This window comes from Lycium barbarum, chromosome 7 (assembly GCF_019175385.1).
Source record: "Lycium barbarum isolate Lr01 chromosome 7, ASM1917538v2, whole genome shotgun sequence".
Taxonomy (NCBI): Eukaryota; Viridiplantae; Streptophyta; class Magnoliopsida; order Solanales; family Solanaceae; genus Lycium; species Lycium barbarum.
In genome coordinates this window covers 131,455,425-131,472,943 of record NC_083343.1, presented here as the reverse complement: position 1 = coordinate 131,472,943, position 17,519 = coordinate 131,455,425, and the positions used below count along the sequence as shown (strand labels likewise).

Below are 17,519 nucleotides of genomic sequence, written 5' to 3'. Positions count from 1 at the left end.
ACACTAGAACAGATGGATATAAGTTACCAGACAAAACAGAACTAATAAATAGAATACAAGGAAAGAAAATATTTAGCAAATTTGATTGTAAATCAGGATATTGGCAGGTACGAATGCATGAAGATAGTATAGAATGGACTGCATTCACCTGTCCTGAAGGACATTTCGAATGGTTAGTAATGCCATTTGGATTAAAGACAGCTCCACCAATTTTCCAAAGAAAAATGGATAGTATATTTGGAGAATACAAAAGGTTTGTATTAGTATATGTAGATGATATACTAGTGTTTAGTATAGATATTAAAGAACATTTAGGACACCTACAAACGGTATTTAGACTATTTATAGAAAATGGGATAATAATTAGTAAGAAGAAAATGGAATTATGTAAAAATTATATAAACTTTTTAGGAGTAGTACTAGGAGAAGGTAAAATAAAATTACAACCTCATATAGCCAAAAAAGCTTTAGAAATGCCAGATAAGTTAGACAATGTTAAGGAATTACAAAAAAATTTAGGAATAGTCAATTATGCTAGAAATTTTATAAAAGATTTAGGAAAAATAGCAGGACCATTGTATTCAAAGACTGGATCAAATGGTCAAAAACACTTCAATACTGAAGACATTAAATTAGTACAAAAAATAAAAGAAAAAATAAAAAAAATTCCCGATTTAAATATGCCCCTAGAAACAGACTATCTAATTATAGAGACAGACGGTAGTTTTGAAGGATGGGGAGCGGTATTAAAAGTTAAACCTAATAAATATAGTAATAAAAATGAAGAAAAAATATGTGCTTATCAAAGTGGTAAGTATAGAGAAAAAGGAAATATCAGTAGTATAGATGCGGAAATTTTAGCTGTAATATATGGACTAAATAGTTTTAGACTATATATCCTAAATAAACCAGAAATACTAGTTAGAACAGACTGCGAAGCTATAGTTAAATTCTATCAAAAGATAAATGATAAAAATAGCAGTAGAAGAAGATGGCTAAATTTTTTAGATACCATTTCAATTTATAATTTAAAATTTGAACATATAAAAGGAAAAGATAATAATTTAGCAGACCAATTAAGTAGATTAAAGATTACTGCTAACTAATTTTTTATTTGGACAGCATGAGACCTACCAGTTCTCAGACAGCGGACAAGGGGAAAGGCATAGCCTCAACCCAAGACACATACAGACAGACAGTATTAGGTAACCTTCATTTTTGACCTACATCTTTATTAGAAAGAAATACTATGGAAAGAATACAATTCGGAGCCAATAACTTAGTAGCTTACCATCCATCAAATTGGACTTTTAAAGTATTACCACAATATGTAATAGATAGACAACAAAGATGCTTAGTGGATAATTTATGGATTTCACATAATAGAAAAGACGCTAGTCATTTTGTAGCCACTATACATGCACTCTGTCAATATTTTACAGACCGAAATTTAGATAAAAAATTTAAATTTTATGTTGTAGTTCACGGTAAAACTAATGGTATTTTTCAAACTTCGATAGAAGTTTTAGACTCTATAAAAGACATGAGAAAACCTCTTTTTAAAGGATTTAATAATTTCACTGAAGCATTAGACTATGCTAGGGGAGTATTGGATCCAAACTACTATATTTCTCCAGCCCTTAGACAAAATCCCTCAGTAAAACGTCCAAAAAGACACAGACAAAATAATCTTTTGTGACCATTGTTCTACCATGACTGATGTAGTCAAAAGATTAAACCAACAGAAAGAGACATTGGTTCAAGAAAACATGCAACTCTTGGATCAGGTGAAGACATTAGAACAAAGACTACAAGCAGTAAAGTTCGAATTGATGCAGTCTCAGAGTTCTCCATCTCAGACAAAAATGGATGAGACGGGTGTGCATTCCCCAATGAATGCAATTAGACCCACTGTATCGGGTAAGGATACAGCTAGTCCGGTTCAAACGGTAGCCGGTAAAGACTTATCAAATCCGTTGATGGCTGTCACTTTGCCAAAAAGTGAAGATGAGGGATGTTCATCTCTACAAACCAGACGGAGACTACCAAAGACACTCACGCAAGGAGCGACTTCTACGAAGAAAAACACACTTGCAAAAAAAAAAGTAATAATAATAATAATAATAATAATAATAATAATAATAATAATAATAATAATAATAATAATAATAAATAAGGTGGAAGACATTTTAAGAAAGGTAGGTGAAAGAAAAAGACTTGAAAGACTTGGTTCAAAAAAAGATGAAAGGAAAGACAAGGACATTTGGCAGAAACGTAAAAGAAATGAGACAATAATGGAAGACAAAGGCATTGAAAAGAGAGACAATGACATTTCTCAGAAAAGTAAAGAAAGTGAGACAAGACAATAATAGAAGACTTTGTGACTTTGCGTAAAGACTTTGTGATCCTTCAAAAAAAATTATACTTTGGATAGAGAGATGATAGTGATACTTCAGAAAAAGAAGACTAGACTTTATTAAAGTAGCTTTAATAAAGTAGTAGTTTTATCAAGAAATGAGACAGCTCAGCAAACGGACAAAATTATAAAGCATCTTTTGAAAAGGTCCACGTGACGATGGGGCCCTAAGAATACCCGGCTGAACTCAAAAGATTCTTCACAAATTTGAAGACCGCATTTGAAGTCCGCCAGACCCCTATAAATAGCAGTGTTTGCAGAGAAGCTGAGAATCAATCAAGAAACAATCATCAAAGTCATCAACGAGAAAAGTTCCTAACATTTCTCTCACAGGCCAACCACTCCATATTCCTCTTCCCTTTCACAAATGCCCCAACTCCTTTTCCCAGCAAAATCTTTTGTAATATAACTTCCCTGTAAAATAGTTTTAAACTTTCCAGTAATTTTCTTTTAGTGTGAAGTAGTTTTCGGGTTCCCCGAAAGGGAAACCTCTCTCCATCTTCCAGTCATGTAAGTTTTATCTATGTTTTCTGTACTAATCTCCCTACTATGTAAATTATTTTATGTTCAACTAAAATATTATGTTGATAATGTGAGAATAATTATTTACCTGTTGTTATGAATCTATTACTCTTAGTATATGGTTATTCTCTTAATTTCTTGATATACTCGATGGATTAACCTGTAAATTCCTAGGTGTTTGAAAGGCCGTTTTAATGTCCAAACGATAAGGGACGATGTTGGCCATGGTAACCGGGGTGTGGTTAAAGAAGACGGATATTAAGAACCAAGATTAAGAGAAAGGTATGAACAGTGTAATAAAGATTCATAACTAAACAGATTTATTAAAAAAAAAACGAAAATTATAAAAAAGGGAGAATAGGTATATTGATATATATATATGCTGTATTGCTGACTTGTTGTTAGCCTGTTAGTCAGTAAATATATAAACTTTACTTATAAACTTATATAGCATATGTAAATATACCTACAATATACTAATAAATACTATAATATACATATACTATACAAAAAATAAAAAAAAGGAGGTTTTGGACATTTTGAACCGGACTGGTTCCGGTTTGAGGTTTCAAACTTGTAAATCGGAACCGGTGTCAGGTTTCGGTTTTTAGATCGGAAACCGTGATTTTATAACCGGTTCCGGTTCGGTTGACGGGCTTAGGTCTAATGGAAGTACTTAACTAGCAGAGGAAACAATAGAAACAACCTTTTCAATTTGATGAGGTTAATCTTGTTTTTACCAACATGGAGCAGTGTAATCTCTTATTGGGGTCTTGAATTTGAGCTTTTAGCATTCAAATCTGTGAATTTGTGGTATAATTTAGCTATGTCAATTGGGTGTTATTTTTTTCTTTTTTTGTTTTTGGGTAAAGATTAATCTTGTTTTTACTATTATGTGGCAATGCAATCTCTTCGTCGGGTCTTGAATTTGTGTTCTATGTATTCAGAGTTGTGAATTTGTGGTATAATATGTGGCAAATTGCAATCTTTTCTTGGGGTGTTGAATTTGTGCTCCATGTTCAGTGTTGTACAAAACCCTAGCCAAATAATGAATTTGAGGTATAATTGAAGTATTTTACTAGCATTAGAAAACAAAAACAAAAAAAAAAATCAAGTAGCTGGCCAAACACAACTCCACCCCAACTCCAAAAAAAGTGAAGAAATTTTTTATTTCCATGGCCAAACGCCTACGAAATGAGTTGTAAAATCTCAATTGTTACGGGCTGCCTTCATTGATACTGGGCACCTGTAGCTGCCCAAGTGTCAGTCGTGCACTTACTTTGGGCTTCAGAAAGCAACAAGTACAGATGTTGCATTGCATGTCCTATGAGTGCCAAAAAAGATTATGCAATGTGGAAAACAATAATCAAGTAGAAATGTTGCATCACAGAATGACAAGAAAATTTATTTATTGGTAATCTAGAACAGCACTGTTAGGAGATACTACTCGAATTATACTTTATTCAGTATCTTCATCGGTAAGAGATGCAACAGCTAGTAAAAACATGCACAATTAATTGAATGTGTGCAACTTGCTGGAACATTACAGCGATTATTGAAGAAACAAAACAATATAGTAACACAAATTAAGTTCATCTCTGATGCAACAATAACTTGACTAGCACTAATACACACTTATTACAACACCTAGCAGACCAGCCCATAGCCCTGGCTAGACATCAACATAGCGATAACCGGAGGAAGGAAAAAAAACCAAGACATCAGGTTTCTGTTATTATTACTACATAAAAACGTGTAATATTGCAAAATACAAACAAAACTACAACTCAAAAGCCTTTCTACTGCTCTGTTTCTCCTTCCGCATGTTCCCCCTTCATTTTCCACTTGCTTCCTAACAAATACTCCATGAAACTAGTCGCATACAGTGAAAGAAAAAACAGCTATCCCATACTATACATTTAGCTGATATATGCACAAACTTAACCTGAACACTATGCCTATAAAAAAAAAGATCAGCAGTGTATAGTATAACACAAATCAAGTTCATAAGAGAGCACTATAGTAAACACACATTAATACAACATTGACTCATCTATTAGTGATACATTTTTACAACACCTGGCCAGACATCAATAAGAAAAACCAAAACATCAGGTTTTTGTTACCATACAAAACCTATGATATTGCAAAATACAAACAAACATGCGTAACTCAAAACTTTCTACAGCTCCTCATCTCGTTTCTTCCCAGCTATATTATCCTTAATTTCCCTCGCTTTTTCTTTAGCAGTTTCCTTAGCACTCTCCAAATTTGAAGCTATATTCTCTTTAGCTTTCCCTAATGTCTCCCCTGCTTTATTCTTCGCGCTTTCATATCCTTCCTTCGCTTCTTCTGTTTTCTTCGCTGCTTGCTCTCCCGTTTCCTTCATTTTCTCTGCAGCTTGATCTTTGGTTTTGTGGTATGCTTCTTCGGCTTTTTGTTTTGCCTTTTCAGCGTCTGAATAGGCTTTTTCTTTTTCCTCCCCTGCTTTTGTATGAGCTTCCTCTGCTTTCTCCCCTGTTTTTTGTTTTGCTGCTTCGGCAGTTTCGTATGCTTTGTTTTTCGCTTCTTCGGCTGCGTTCTTTTGATCTCCTGCCTTGTCTGCTACATATTGTCCGGTTCCTGCATTCATTCGTGTTACTTTGTAACACACACGAGAGACAAATCTAATATTTAAACTTAGATGGATAATGTATTCAAGTTTTAAGATTCCCAACGAATACTATTGACTGAAGTTCTAATAAACCGTTCAACTCATTGTGCTGAAGTTAAAATTATGAGTCCAAATCCGATATATTAGCAATTTTAGTAGATTTTTAAATATATATATATATATATATATATATATATATCTATATTCGAAGATGAACTGATAGCTACTAATTAACACTTCACGGTAGCCTTAAAAACTAGGATAATAACATGTTATATAATTAAGCAAGCAACTGAGGATGTAAGGTGGTGCAATGGAGTAGCTGATTAAGGTGGTCTCTCGACTGTCGGTATATATAAAGATACCTAATTTAAATAAGATCTAAAATGTACATATTACAGATTTTATAGGATTCGACAGAGCGCAAGCAAGTACGAGTGAGCTCAATAGCAAGTAAATAAGGATACATGTTACAGATCCGACATAACTCAATATCAAACCCTTCTTATGTTACATGTTATAGATTCCATAGTACTTGTAAGAATACATGTTACTGATTCTAACATAACTAATTTATCAACAAATCCTTTCTATGTTACGGATTTAATAATACCTAATAGTAAGAATAATGTTACTCCCTCCTAGCAGATCCTAGGCTAAGGATTCGACAGCACCTTAGAACTCAATAACTGTGGCTCAAATTATATACTTGCATTAAAATTCACTTAATATGTATAAAGTGATCCATCTATCCCGAACAGAGTAAATAAAAGTAACCGTGAGTTCATAAATCCATAAACTTAAAATTTTGCATCCACCTAAAGAGGTATAGATTGAAGTACTAACCTGAAGCCGTGTCAGTGATTTTGTCTTTGGCCTTTGTTGCAGTATCCATAGTTGAATCAGAAGCATGTTTCACAGCTGAATCATCATCAGTAGATTTAAAACCTAGCCCTTCAGAAATCTTATCTTTAGCCCATCCTGTCCATGACTCTGAGTTTTCTTTATTCTGCTTCTCAACTTCCTCATGAGTTTCCTTACAACTCACCAAATTAGACACACATAAAACCAATAACAACACACAAATCAACCTCCTTGAAGCCATTATACACAACAAAACCAACTAAATATGTGTATGTAAATGTGTAAAGATTAATAATAGAGAAATAAAGTTGATGGATGATTTTTCAAGGAGAGCAGACAAAGTAGAAGAACATTGATTTGATTGAGTTAGGAATATTTTTCAGATATATATAAGGAGAGTTATGTTCTGGGAGAGCATAGGTTAGTGGACGAGTGGCATAATACGTGGGCATACGTGTCAGTTGTTTGTGATTTTGCAAACACCATAATCAATATGAGCTCTTTACGTTCAGTATCCAATTTTACCTTTGCTGGCTCTACGTCGGTGGATATATTATTTTGGTTTCTGTCCCTATCCTTACCTTAGCCCTTAGGTGGCGTTTGAACATTGTGTTAGAAAAGTTCTTGAAAAATCTATTTTTGTCGACGAAGAGGATCATTCAGAAATGATAGGTTTGAATTATTGTCTTTTTTCCGGGTAAATTTTATCGTGGTCATTCTGACTTATAAAAGTTGATCTCATAAAAGTTAGTACTAGTATTATTTTTATCACGTAAAAATTATTCACTTGAAAATTTATTATACAGATATTACTATTCTAACTTTTTGTTATATAACGTAAATCTTATCTAAATATTACTAATGTTTTGTATCGAAAATATAATATGAAAACTTCAAAGTAATTATGAAAGTAATTAATATGAAAATTAATTATGTTTGAGACAATTTTAGAAATCTTCATCCATATTTCGCTTTATAACATTAATCTCCTTTATATTTATGATATTATATTTACTTTTCTTATTTGAATTTTCTTGTAATAAAATTTTAATTCGATATCATTAATGTAAAAAAATTATAACTTAACTATTTCGATTTTATATATATATTTCTTGTAATAAAATTTTAAATTCGTTATCATTAATGTAAAAAAATATAACATAACTATTTGGATTATATATATATATATATATATACACTCATTTATTTAGTGAATTTCATAGATATCTTTTTAATTAGCAGAAGAATTGTTGTTGGTAAATTACACAATTCAATGACAAAATACAAAATTTTCAACCTCAATATGTTCTCATGACTTTGAATTATTAGAAAGAATCCTCGCCAAATCGATAATCCGAATCAAACAGATAATTCAAATCAAACAGTGAAAAAAATTCACTAGTGGCTTGGTTTGACTTGGTTTGGTTATAAAAAGAAAAACCCAAACATTATTGGTTTGGTTTAATTTTAACTAAAAAAAGTCCAACTGAATTAAACCAAACCGACATTACATTTATAAAATTTCAAACATATTTTATACATAAAAATATTTATTTATAATGTAATTTATAAATGTTTCTTTAACTTTTTCATAGTTTTTTTTTTCTTTTAACATATTATTTCGAGCTTGAAATTAAAATTCTGAATGGTCCAATAAGTTTTACAGCCCAAGAATATTAGTAACTCAAATAAAACTCAACAAAAATCAAATCAATACTAATGTTAACAAAAGTACTTCATATCTAACACTGGAATGACAATAATGTTAACCGTACTTATTTTAGCATGACTTAATACTTTTAGATTATGATCATTTTCTACCTGCCTTATAAGTTAGCCGTAATTATTGAAGCAAGACTTAGTACTTTCAGATTATGATCATTTTATTTTATGCAATTCCATTAATTTTTTTCGTTAAATATTTTAGTACAATGTCATCTCTCATCTCACGTTTTGTGCTATTTTCTTAATAAATATCTGAATTAGATATTCGTATTTTACTGGGACTAAAGAAATATTTGAAGTACAAGTTACTCATATGTTCTATATCGGAAAAAAACCCGAAAAAACTGAGAAAACCCGAGGTTGAAAACCCCGATTTTGTTAGTTTGGGTTGGTTTATATATTTAATAACCCGATGCAATTGGTTTGGTTTGGTCTTTAAAAATTTCAAACCAACCCGGTCCATGTATACCCCATCTGGCAATGCAATCTCTTGTTGGGGTCTTTAATTTGAGGTTTAAGGAGGTTTAAGCATTCTAAGCTTGACACGTATAGTTAAAATTAATGCAAACTTGTGACAAAGTATAAAGGGAGGGGTATATTTGGATCGAAAGTATAATTGGAAGGGTAATTTGGAATGAAAATATAATAGGAGGGATATGTTTGGACCGAAAATATCAGAGAAAGGATATCTTTGGATCGAAATATAACTGGAGGGTTATATTTAAACGGAAAGTATAACGAGACATATATTTGGACAAAAAGTATTATGAAGGTGTATTATTTGACCCTTTTCCCATAAAAATTTACAACATATATATAACCTCTTGACTCTTGTTTCTCACATCTTATCCTAAAATTCATCTTCAAATAAAGATAGAGTGACACTCCACTCTCAAACACCATGTCTTGTGCTTCATTTTCACTTTCCTTTCTTCACAACGCTTGTGCTGATAACAAGCAGTTTACTTTCCAAGTTCGTCCTAAATTGGTGATACAAACAATTGAAGCTAAGGCTAAAACAAGAAGGGAAGATAGAACTGCCCGACATATTCGTATTCGCAAGAAGGTATACTTAATTTTCCAAACAATGTCTTACGTTAATCTTGTTTTTTAACTACATGTGGCAATGCAAAATATTCTTGGGTTCTTTAAATATTGAATTTGTGGTCTAATGGAAGTACTTAACTAGCAGATAAAACAAAAGAAACAACCTTTTCAATTTTGGTGAGGTTAATCTTGTTTTTACCAACATGGGGCAGTGTAATCTCTTATTGGGGTCTTGAATTTGAGCTTTTAGCATTCAAATCTGTGAATTTGTGGTATAATTTAGCTATGTCAATTGGGTGTTGTTTTTTTGTTTTTTTGTTTTTGGGTAAAGGTTAAAGTTGTTTTTACTATTATGTGGCAATGCAATGTCTTCGTCGGGTCTTGAATTTGTGTTCTATGGATTCAGAGTTGTGAATTTGTGGTATAATATGTGGCCAAATTGCAATCTTTTCTTGGGGTGTTGAATTTGTGCTCCATGTTCAGTGTTGTACAAAACCCTAGTCCCAATTAATGAATTTGAGGTATAATTGAGGTATTTTACTAGCATTAGAAAAAAAAAAAAAAAAACCACCTTTTCCAATTTGGAGTTCTTTTTTTGGTAAGGTTAATTTGGGGTCTTGAATTTGAACTTAAGCATTTTGGGTTTTGAATTAGTGGGATGATATAGCTATGTCTTGTTTTTACCGATATGTGGCAATGCAATCTCTTCTTGGGGTATTGAATTTTAGCTTTAAACATAATGGGTTATACAAATTCGAAGTCTTTATTAATCAATGTGATAATGATTAAAAACACACCTTAAGTATCATCTTTTTTTGAGTTTCCTACTCGAACTATCAGGTGTTTGCGTTTCCTACCTAAATTATCATCAAGTATTTATCAAAACACACATCGACTTGTATCTGATGATGCGTGGTGTACATTCTCTCCTTTTTTTTTTTTTTTTTAAATTGTGTCAAATAGGATCATTAAAGGAATTAAATGGAAAATTTAAAAAATTAAGAGATAATGGTAAAAAACACATCCGAAGTATATTTTTTGCGAGTCTCCACCACCATGAGATAAATAGTTGGTGATTGTTCAGGTACAAAGTGCAAACACTTGATAGTTCCGTGTGTTTTGATAAATAGTTGGTGATAGTTTAGGTCGGAAACGCAAACGCCTGATAGTTTAGGTCGGAAACGCACAAAGAAGTGATATTGAGGTGTGCCAGTGCTATTTGTTCTTGGGGTTTTGAGTTAGTACTTCATGCATTTCAGAGTTGTACAATGGCAGGCCCTAAATAATGAATTTGTGTATAATGGAGGTATTTAACTAGCATAGGATACCAAAAAAAAAAAAAAAAAGAAGAAAACTTCTTCAAATTGGTTGTTTTTGTAAGGTTAATCTTGCTTTTGCTTAAATGGAACGACATGGTTAGTGGGAATTCCTATAGCAGGCTCCAACTCGCTTCAGATTGAGGTGTAGTAGTAGTTGTTAAAGTCAATCTTGTTTTCTAGTATGTGCAATGCAATATCTTCTTGGGTCTGGGTTGTACAAATCCCAAGTCCCAAATAATGAATTTGTGGTATAATGGAGGAATTTAACCAGCAGAGCAAACAAAAAAAACCACATTTGTCAATCTTTTTTTTTGTGGGGTGGGTGGGAAGGAGCAACACCATTAGTGAAAATTCATATAGCTGGCAGCAACTTGCTTGGGATTGAGGTGCATAAATAGTAGTTGTTGTTAAGGTTAATGTTGTTAACTAGTATGTGACAGTGTAATCTCTTCTTGGCATAAAGATCCCAAGTCTCAAATAATGAATTTGTGCTATAATGGAGGTATTTAACTGCCAGTGAAAGAAATATACCTTTTCTTTTGTAACTTGTAAGGTTAATCTGTTTTTTACCAATATGTGGCAGTGCTATCTGTTGTTGGGGCTTTAAGTTTGTACTATATGCATTCAGAATTGTACAATGTCAGGCCCCCAAATTATGAATTTGTGATGTAATGGTATTTAACTATAGAGGAAGCAAAAGCCACCTATGTCAATTAGTTTTTCCTTTTCTGGGGTTGTTTTAACCAATATGTGGCGAGGCTAACCTCTTCCTGGGGTGTTGAATTTGTACTCTCTGCATTCAGAGTTGTACAAATAATGAATTTGTTGTATGTGGAGCTTTTTAACTAGCAGGGGAAACAAAACCATCCAAGTCTAGTCTACTCTTTTTTTTTTTTTTGGTGGGGGGGGGGGGGGGGGGGGGTTGTGTTGCGGGGAGGGTGTTAAAGTTAATCTTGTTCAACAGTGGGGAATGCAAGTTACTGCGGTGTTTTAAAACCTTTGCAGCCTTTTGGCAAAGTCATTTCTAGCATTCGAACTTTGCTTGAAGAAACTTTGGTATTGATCAGACCTGAAAGTTGGTCTTTTAGGGAATATTATTTGCAGAAAATACTTGTAATAACTGGGATTTTGGAATTGAAGATGCCTGTGTGGTATCTAGGGAAAAGGGAGTGGTGCACAGGAAAGGAGAGAAGTAAATAGAGCACTATTGCTGAGTTTGATACACAATGATCTGAATTGGAGGGGAAAGAAATATTGATATCCTTCCTAGAATTTGTAGGAACCTATGTTAGATACCTAGATTAGCCTCTTTCCGAATTCCGAGAATTCCATTGTGAAGTTGGTTTCTTTACCTAAGATTACACGCAGAGGGGATTGATGGATCCTATTTGGTGTTTAGCATTATATGCTTGCTTGAAAAGATAGTTCCTTGGAAGCAATGGAATATGGAAAGTCATCAAAATATTGGCACAAAGATGCATGTTTGAAAGATTTAGATTTATCTTTGCACGTTGATTCCTTAGACAAAGAAAGCACACCTAATCAAGTGAGTTGAAAAGGACAGGATCTCTTTTTCATTAGAAAAACAATACATCCACGCTTACATAGCACAATTCACACATGCTTTTATCATCGTACAGTTATGAACCCGCTATTGCCTTTCTCTTTGTTTCCATTTGATGCTTTTATACATCATATAGCTATGAACCCTCTATCAGTTTTCTTTTTGCTTCCATTTACATAAAATTTTTGTATGGAATAGAAAACTTTTCTTGTAAACATCTATTTATGATTGATATGCTAGTTGTTTAGTTCTTATTTGACCAGCAGTCATGATCCGGTTTCCTATTCTTTCTGGTTCCTTTTTTGGTTTATTTAAAATCATGAATTCTCTTGCATGAGTCTTAAAGGTGCATTATTCATCAAGAGTCAAGTCTACAACACATCTTTTGACTTTCAGGTTGAAGGGACAACCGAAAGACCAAGATTATGTGTCTTCCGCTCCAACAAGCACATTTATGTTCAAGTCATCGATGACTCCAAGATGCACACAATGGCTTCTGCTTCAACGATGCAGAAACCAATCTCTGAGGAATTTGATTACTCTGCTGGTCCCACTGCAGTAAGTTCTCAACTATGTTTTCTCAAAAAGGTTAAAAGACCTTACATTTACTTTTTCAAGAAAAGGTTCAGAGCTCCTTTTCTTTTAGGAGCAATGCTTAGGTCTTAGGAAAGTATATATGAGAGAGTGAGGCGTAGTAAGAGATGAAATTAATTATTGAAAAAAAAACTACTAAGGGAAAGTAGGCTTGAGAACTCAAAAGTGAAGTCGTAAGTATAAAGATAATAGTTAAATCAGGCCTTTCTTTTCCATTAGGGAAAAAACTTAATTTTGCACTTCCTTTTTTTTTTTTTTTTTTTTTTTTTTGTGGATGGATAGAGGTTCTCACAGAGGTAGCTTCTCTTTATTTAGCTCTCATCACAGTTTATTTTCTTATATAGCTAGTGCTGACTCCGCTGAGTACTGAAACATGTTGAGCAATTTTGGCGTTGTTTGTCTTTGTTACCACTACTTAATTGCACATTCATGGAAAAAGTCGATTGCTGTGATTCTCCTGGAACTTTTCTTGCGTCAGTATTTAGTTGCTTGAATATTTGTTATGCTTTTTGTGAACAAAAGGCTCATCATAACAAGCTTTTGTTGGCAGGAAGTGGCAAAGAAAGTAGGGGAAGCTATAGCTAAGGCCTGTCTAGAGAAAGGGATCACGAAAGTAGCCTTTGATCGCGGAGGTTATCCTTACCATGGACGGATTGAAGCTCTCGCTGAAGCTGCACGAGAAAATGGCCTTCAGTTTTAGAAAGTGGTTTCTTTGTTCTTATTTTTTTGTTTGTGCAAATGACCTTTTTTAATCTTCCTATTTGTTCCAGTTTGTAAAACTCAATGAGTAACAAGGGATGAACTGGAGTCTGGATGTATGAGATCTGCAATTCTTTTGGTTTTCTGGCTCCTTAGAATCAGAACTTGGATTTCTTTGTACTTCAAATTTAGCTTTAGTTGTTGCTGTCTAATTTAGAGAAACTTAAGTAAATCATGGCTAATTTGCTAATCCAGACCTCAGTTATATTTGTTTGGGGATTTCAACTCTCAGGTCTAATAGATGAAAACCAAGTAAGATTTTATTATAAAGGCTCTATAATCGATTGTAGCATCAAGTATCAAAAAAACAATACAATGTTTGGTTGACTCTATGCATATGAAAAAATAATCACCATAATGCAATATTTGGTTGGTCATAGTGGAAAAATAAATTCTGCATAACTAATGTAGAGGAGTCCGGAGCCAAAATGGCATATTTTTACAGCAATTAGACCAAAATAGGCTGTCTTTTTTTTTTTATACCCAAATGGGTATTTCGTTGATCATTCAACGAAATACCCCAGTTACTGTTCATAGCAGCAACTTTTTTTTTTTTTTTTTTTTTTTTTTTTGCTATTTCGTGGATTGTTCCACGAAATAGCTTTTTTTTTAATTTTTGTTTGCATTTCGTGGAACAATCCACGAAATAGCTTTTTTTTTTTTTTTTTTTTTAATTTCGTGAAAAAAATGATTGTTTTTTTACATATCATGACACAATCCACGAAATAGATGTTTTTTTATTTTATTTCGTGAATAAAAAAAGAAATAGGAAATTATAATTTTTTTTTTTGTTTTTGCATTTCGTGTATTAAAAAACGAAATAGGATAAATTTTTTTCTAATTTCGTTCGTATAAAAAGGAAATTGGAAAATATAAATATATATATTATTTCGTGTATTAATGAAGGAAATTGATTTATTTTTTTATTTTTTTTGCATTTCGTAATCTAATGAAAGAAATAGGTTTTTTTTTTTTTTTTGTATTTAGTGAATAAAAAAACGAAATACGAAATTATATATATATATATATATATATATATATATATATATATATATATATATATATATATATATTTCATTCATGTACCAATGAAATATTTCGTGGATTGTTCCACGAAATGCAAAATAAAAAATAAAAATAAAACATATTTCGTGGATTGTTCCACGAAATACAAAAAAAAAAAAAAACAGTTTTATTTATATTAACGAAACTGTTTTATTTTTTAATTTAAAACTGTTTTTTTTTTATTTTTATTTTGCATTTCGTGGAACAATCCACGAAATATAAAAAAAAAACAGTTTTTTTATATATTTTTGAAATTGATCTTATATATATATATATTCCAAATTGATTAAAAGCCATTTTTTAATTTTTTTAAAATATATTTTTCAAAAAACTTAGTGTTTAACTGTAAGGTTATTTTAGTCAACTTTATATATCGAGAAAATTAGTCAGCTTTATTTTCAAAAATTGAAACCGCAGAAGTGAAATTGACATTCACAGATACATTATCCCTGGATTTTTACGTTGAAATCTATTGCGTATCATCATCTTATAAGTAAATAAAACTGAAAATTTCATGCCAATTTGGGGAAAAATTGAAATTGAATGTGATAAAAGGCGTTTTGTTAAAAATCGGCTCGGCCAAACCGCCTTGCGGCAGTTTGTGTGCATAGATCTCGGATAAATACCCAAAATCAAAAAAAAAAATCGCGTAAATCGGACGTCCGAGCACAAAGTTATGACCATCTAAAGTTTGACGACTTTACAACTAGTTTTTCTCCCTATATTTTTTAGAATTATATTTATATTTAAAATAAAGTTATGTCTTGACTTTACAACTATTTTTTTTTCGTTTATTAAAAAACGAAATAAGATTTTTTTTTATTTCGTGAATATATAAATGTTTTTATAAATGAAACACAAAAATATATATATATTCATCCTATTTCATTGGTACATGAATGAAATATATATATATATATATATATATATATATATATATATATATATATTCCTATTTTTTATTTTCCTATTTCGTTTTTTAATACACGAAATGCAAAATATATATATATATGTATATAATTTTCTATTTCGTTTTTTTATGCACTAAATACAAAAAAAAAAAAAAAAAAAACCTATTTCGTTCATTAGATTACGAAATGCAAAAACAATAAAAAAACAAATCAATTTCCTTCATTAATACACGAAATAATATATATATATATATATATATATTTTATTTTTTTTTTCCAATTTCCTCTTTATACGAACGAAATTAGAAAAAAATTTATCCTATTTCGTTTTTTAATACACGAAATGCAAAAACAAAAAAAAAATTATAATTTCCTATTTCTTTTTTTATTCACGAAATAAAATAAAAAAACATCTATTTCGTGGATTGTGTCATGATATGTAAAAAAAAAATCATTTTTTTCACGAAATTAAAAAAAAAAAAAAAAAAAAGCTATTTCGTGGATTGTTCCACGAAATGCAAAAAAAAATTAAAAAAAAAAGCTATTTCGTGGAACAATCCACGAAATAGCAAAAAAAAAAAAAAAAAAAAAAAATAGAGTTGCTGCTATGAACAGTAACTGGGGTATTTCGTTGAATGATCAACGAAATACCCATTTGGGTATAAAAAAAAAAAAAACAGCCTATTTTGGTCTAATTGCTGTAAAAATATACCATTTTGGCTCCGGACTCTAATGTAGAGTTTAGCATTTGGTTGACGGTATTAAATAATATCTACACTAAGTTGTATCAACAAGATGGAGTTAAAATTTGGAGTAGCATATTAGGACCAGCGTAATTATAGCTCTGCCCTTGGAAAATTTATATATTTATTTTAAGCGCAATAGAAAATGAAACAAAAATATAATATCTATTAACATTACAAGTACGAGTATTAAGCTGCATAGCCATAAAATGCTATTAAACTAATCATCACATAATAATTCCTTCATTATTGATCACATCATAGTAACCATATCATCGCTATTCAGTGTTCATCACATAAACAACTTCTGCATAATTAGTGTGTGAATCAAAATAACCCTTGAATGTAGAATTATGATGCAAATTCAAATCCAAATACACTGAAATCTCTCCATGACATTAATTCATCATGGGGATTAGCTAAAAAAACAAATTGGTAACAAAACAAGTCAAGCTTGAATACAACCAATTTGTCACCTGTTTTTTATACCTACCAAACTAGAGCCATTAACACTTTTCCAAATCTTGCTTTTGGGTGTCAGATTATAGCCACCACATCCACAAGACAACTAGCAACTTTATGTACATAAATTGTTTGATTCTTGATTGCTTCGCCAAATGGGGTAAAAAGACAAAGGTTCAAGTTCTTGGCTTTGACTTGTCTAAAATTGACCACATCACTTGAACATCTTCATATGGACAAGCCATTACTTCCACCTGCAAATTCACAATATGGTTCTCCGGCCCTGCAACCACACATAAGACACTAGATGTCAGAAAACCAACCGACTGTATTCAGAATCTAGAGTCAACGAATTCAAACTGACTTAATTTTATGGTTTAACCTTGTTTTCTTGCACTTGCATATGTATGAGTCAGTTGAACTCACACAACCGCCTAGATCTTACGTTTTAATTTTCAAATTTTAAGAGGCTAGATGTGTAAACCCGATAGACTGCTAATAAACACGGATGGATCCAGAATCTAAAGTCAGCATATTCATAATGAGTATGCATAATCTCACAATTGCCCTCTTCTTCTTTTTTCCGCATATGTATGAGTTAGTTGAACCTATAGAACCCGTCTAGATCTGCCTCTGCATGTACTACTATATGTAAATGTACATACCTTCTTGATGCGACTTCTTATGATCCCTCGACGATTCTTGATTAAACAAAGTTCGAGCTTTTCTGAAAGGAGATGTGATTGTTTGAACCCATTTAGTAGTTTTTCTGTTCTGATAAGTTGCCATGACCTCAAAGATATTCTACCAGAAATATTCTTCAAAGATATTCTGCTAGAAATATTCTTCTGTTACTATATGATCTTCTTCTATGA

The 17,519-nt window shown here is 31.7% G+C and overlaps 2 protein-coding genes across 4 annotated transcripts in view; one reads left to right on the top strand and one right to left on the bottom strand.

The window, feature by feature from the left end:
* LOC132604462 (large ribosomal subunit protein uL18c) overlaps positions 1-13,546 on the top strand; it is an 85,072-nt gene extending 71,526 nt beyond the window's left edge. The window contains exons 1-3 of one of the 2 annotated variants that reach the window (XM_060317977.1): positions 9,016-9,246; positions 12,507-12,668; positions 13,255-13,546. In XM_060317977.1, the coding sequence (XP_060173960.1) occupies positions 9,082-9,246; positions 12,507-12,668; positions 13,255-13,404 (477 nt within the window). In that variant the 5' untranslated portion in view covers positions 9,016-9,081 and the 3' untranslated portion in view covers positions 13,405-13,546. Of the gene's footprint in view, positions 1-9,015; positions 9,247-12,506; positions 12,669-13,254 lie in introns of those variants that run through there. The other variant, XM_060317976.1, reaches the window with a different exon arrangement.
* Positions 4,959-6,832, bottom strand: LOC132604459 (late embryogenesis abundant protein D-29-like). Of its 2 annotated transcripts, none has more exons than XM_060317973.1 (2): positions 6,438-6,832; positions 4,959-5,578 (listed from the first exon to the last, which is right to left on the bottom strand). In XM_060317973.1, exons 1-2 carry the CDS (start codon positions 6,694-6,696, stop codon positions 5,121-5,123), a joined length of 717 nt encoding a protein of 238 aa, XP_060173956.1. In that variant the 5' UTR covers positions 6,697-6,832; the 3' UTR covers positions 4,959-5,120. The 2 variants fall into 2 exon arrangements, with proteins under 2 accessions (XP_060173956.1, XP_060173957.1); XM_060317974.1 differs by having other exon boundaries at positions 4,959-5,560; positions 6,438-6,831.
* Positions 13,547-17,519: the final 3,973 nt, after the last annotated feature.

Excerpts from the sequence above, each read along its gene's own strand:
- LOC132604459 (XM_060317973.1), bottom strand. The coding sequence starts at position 6,696 with ATGGCTTCAAGGAGGTTGATTTGTGTGTTGTTATTGGTTTTATGTGTG. Across the intron at positions 5,579-6,437 it reads AATCACTGACACGGCTTCAG|TAACACGAATGAATGCAGGA; the intron begins GTTAGTACTTCA and ends TGTGTTACAAAG.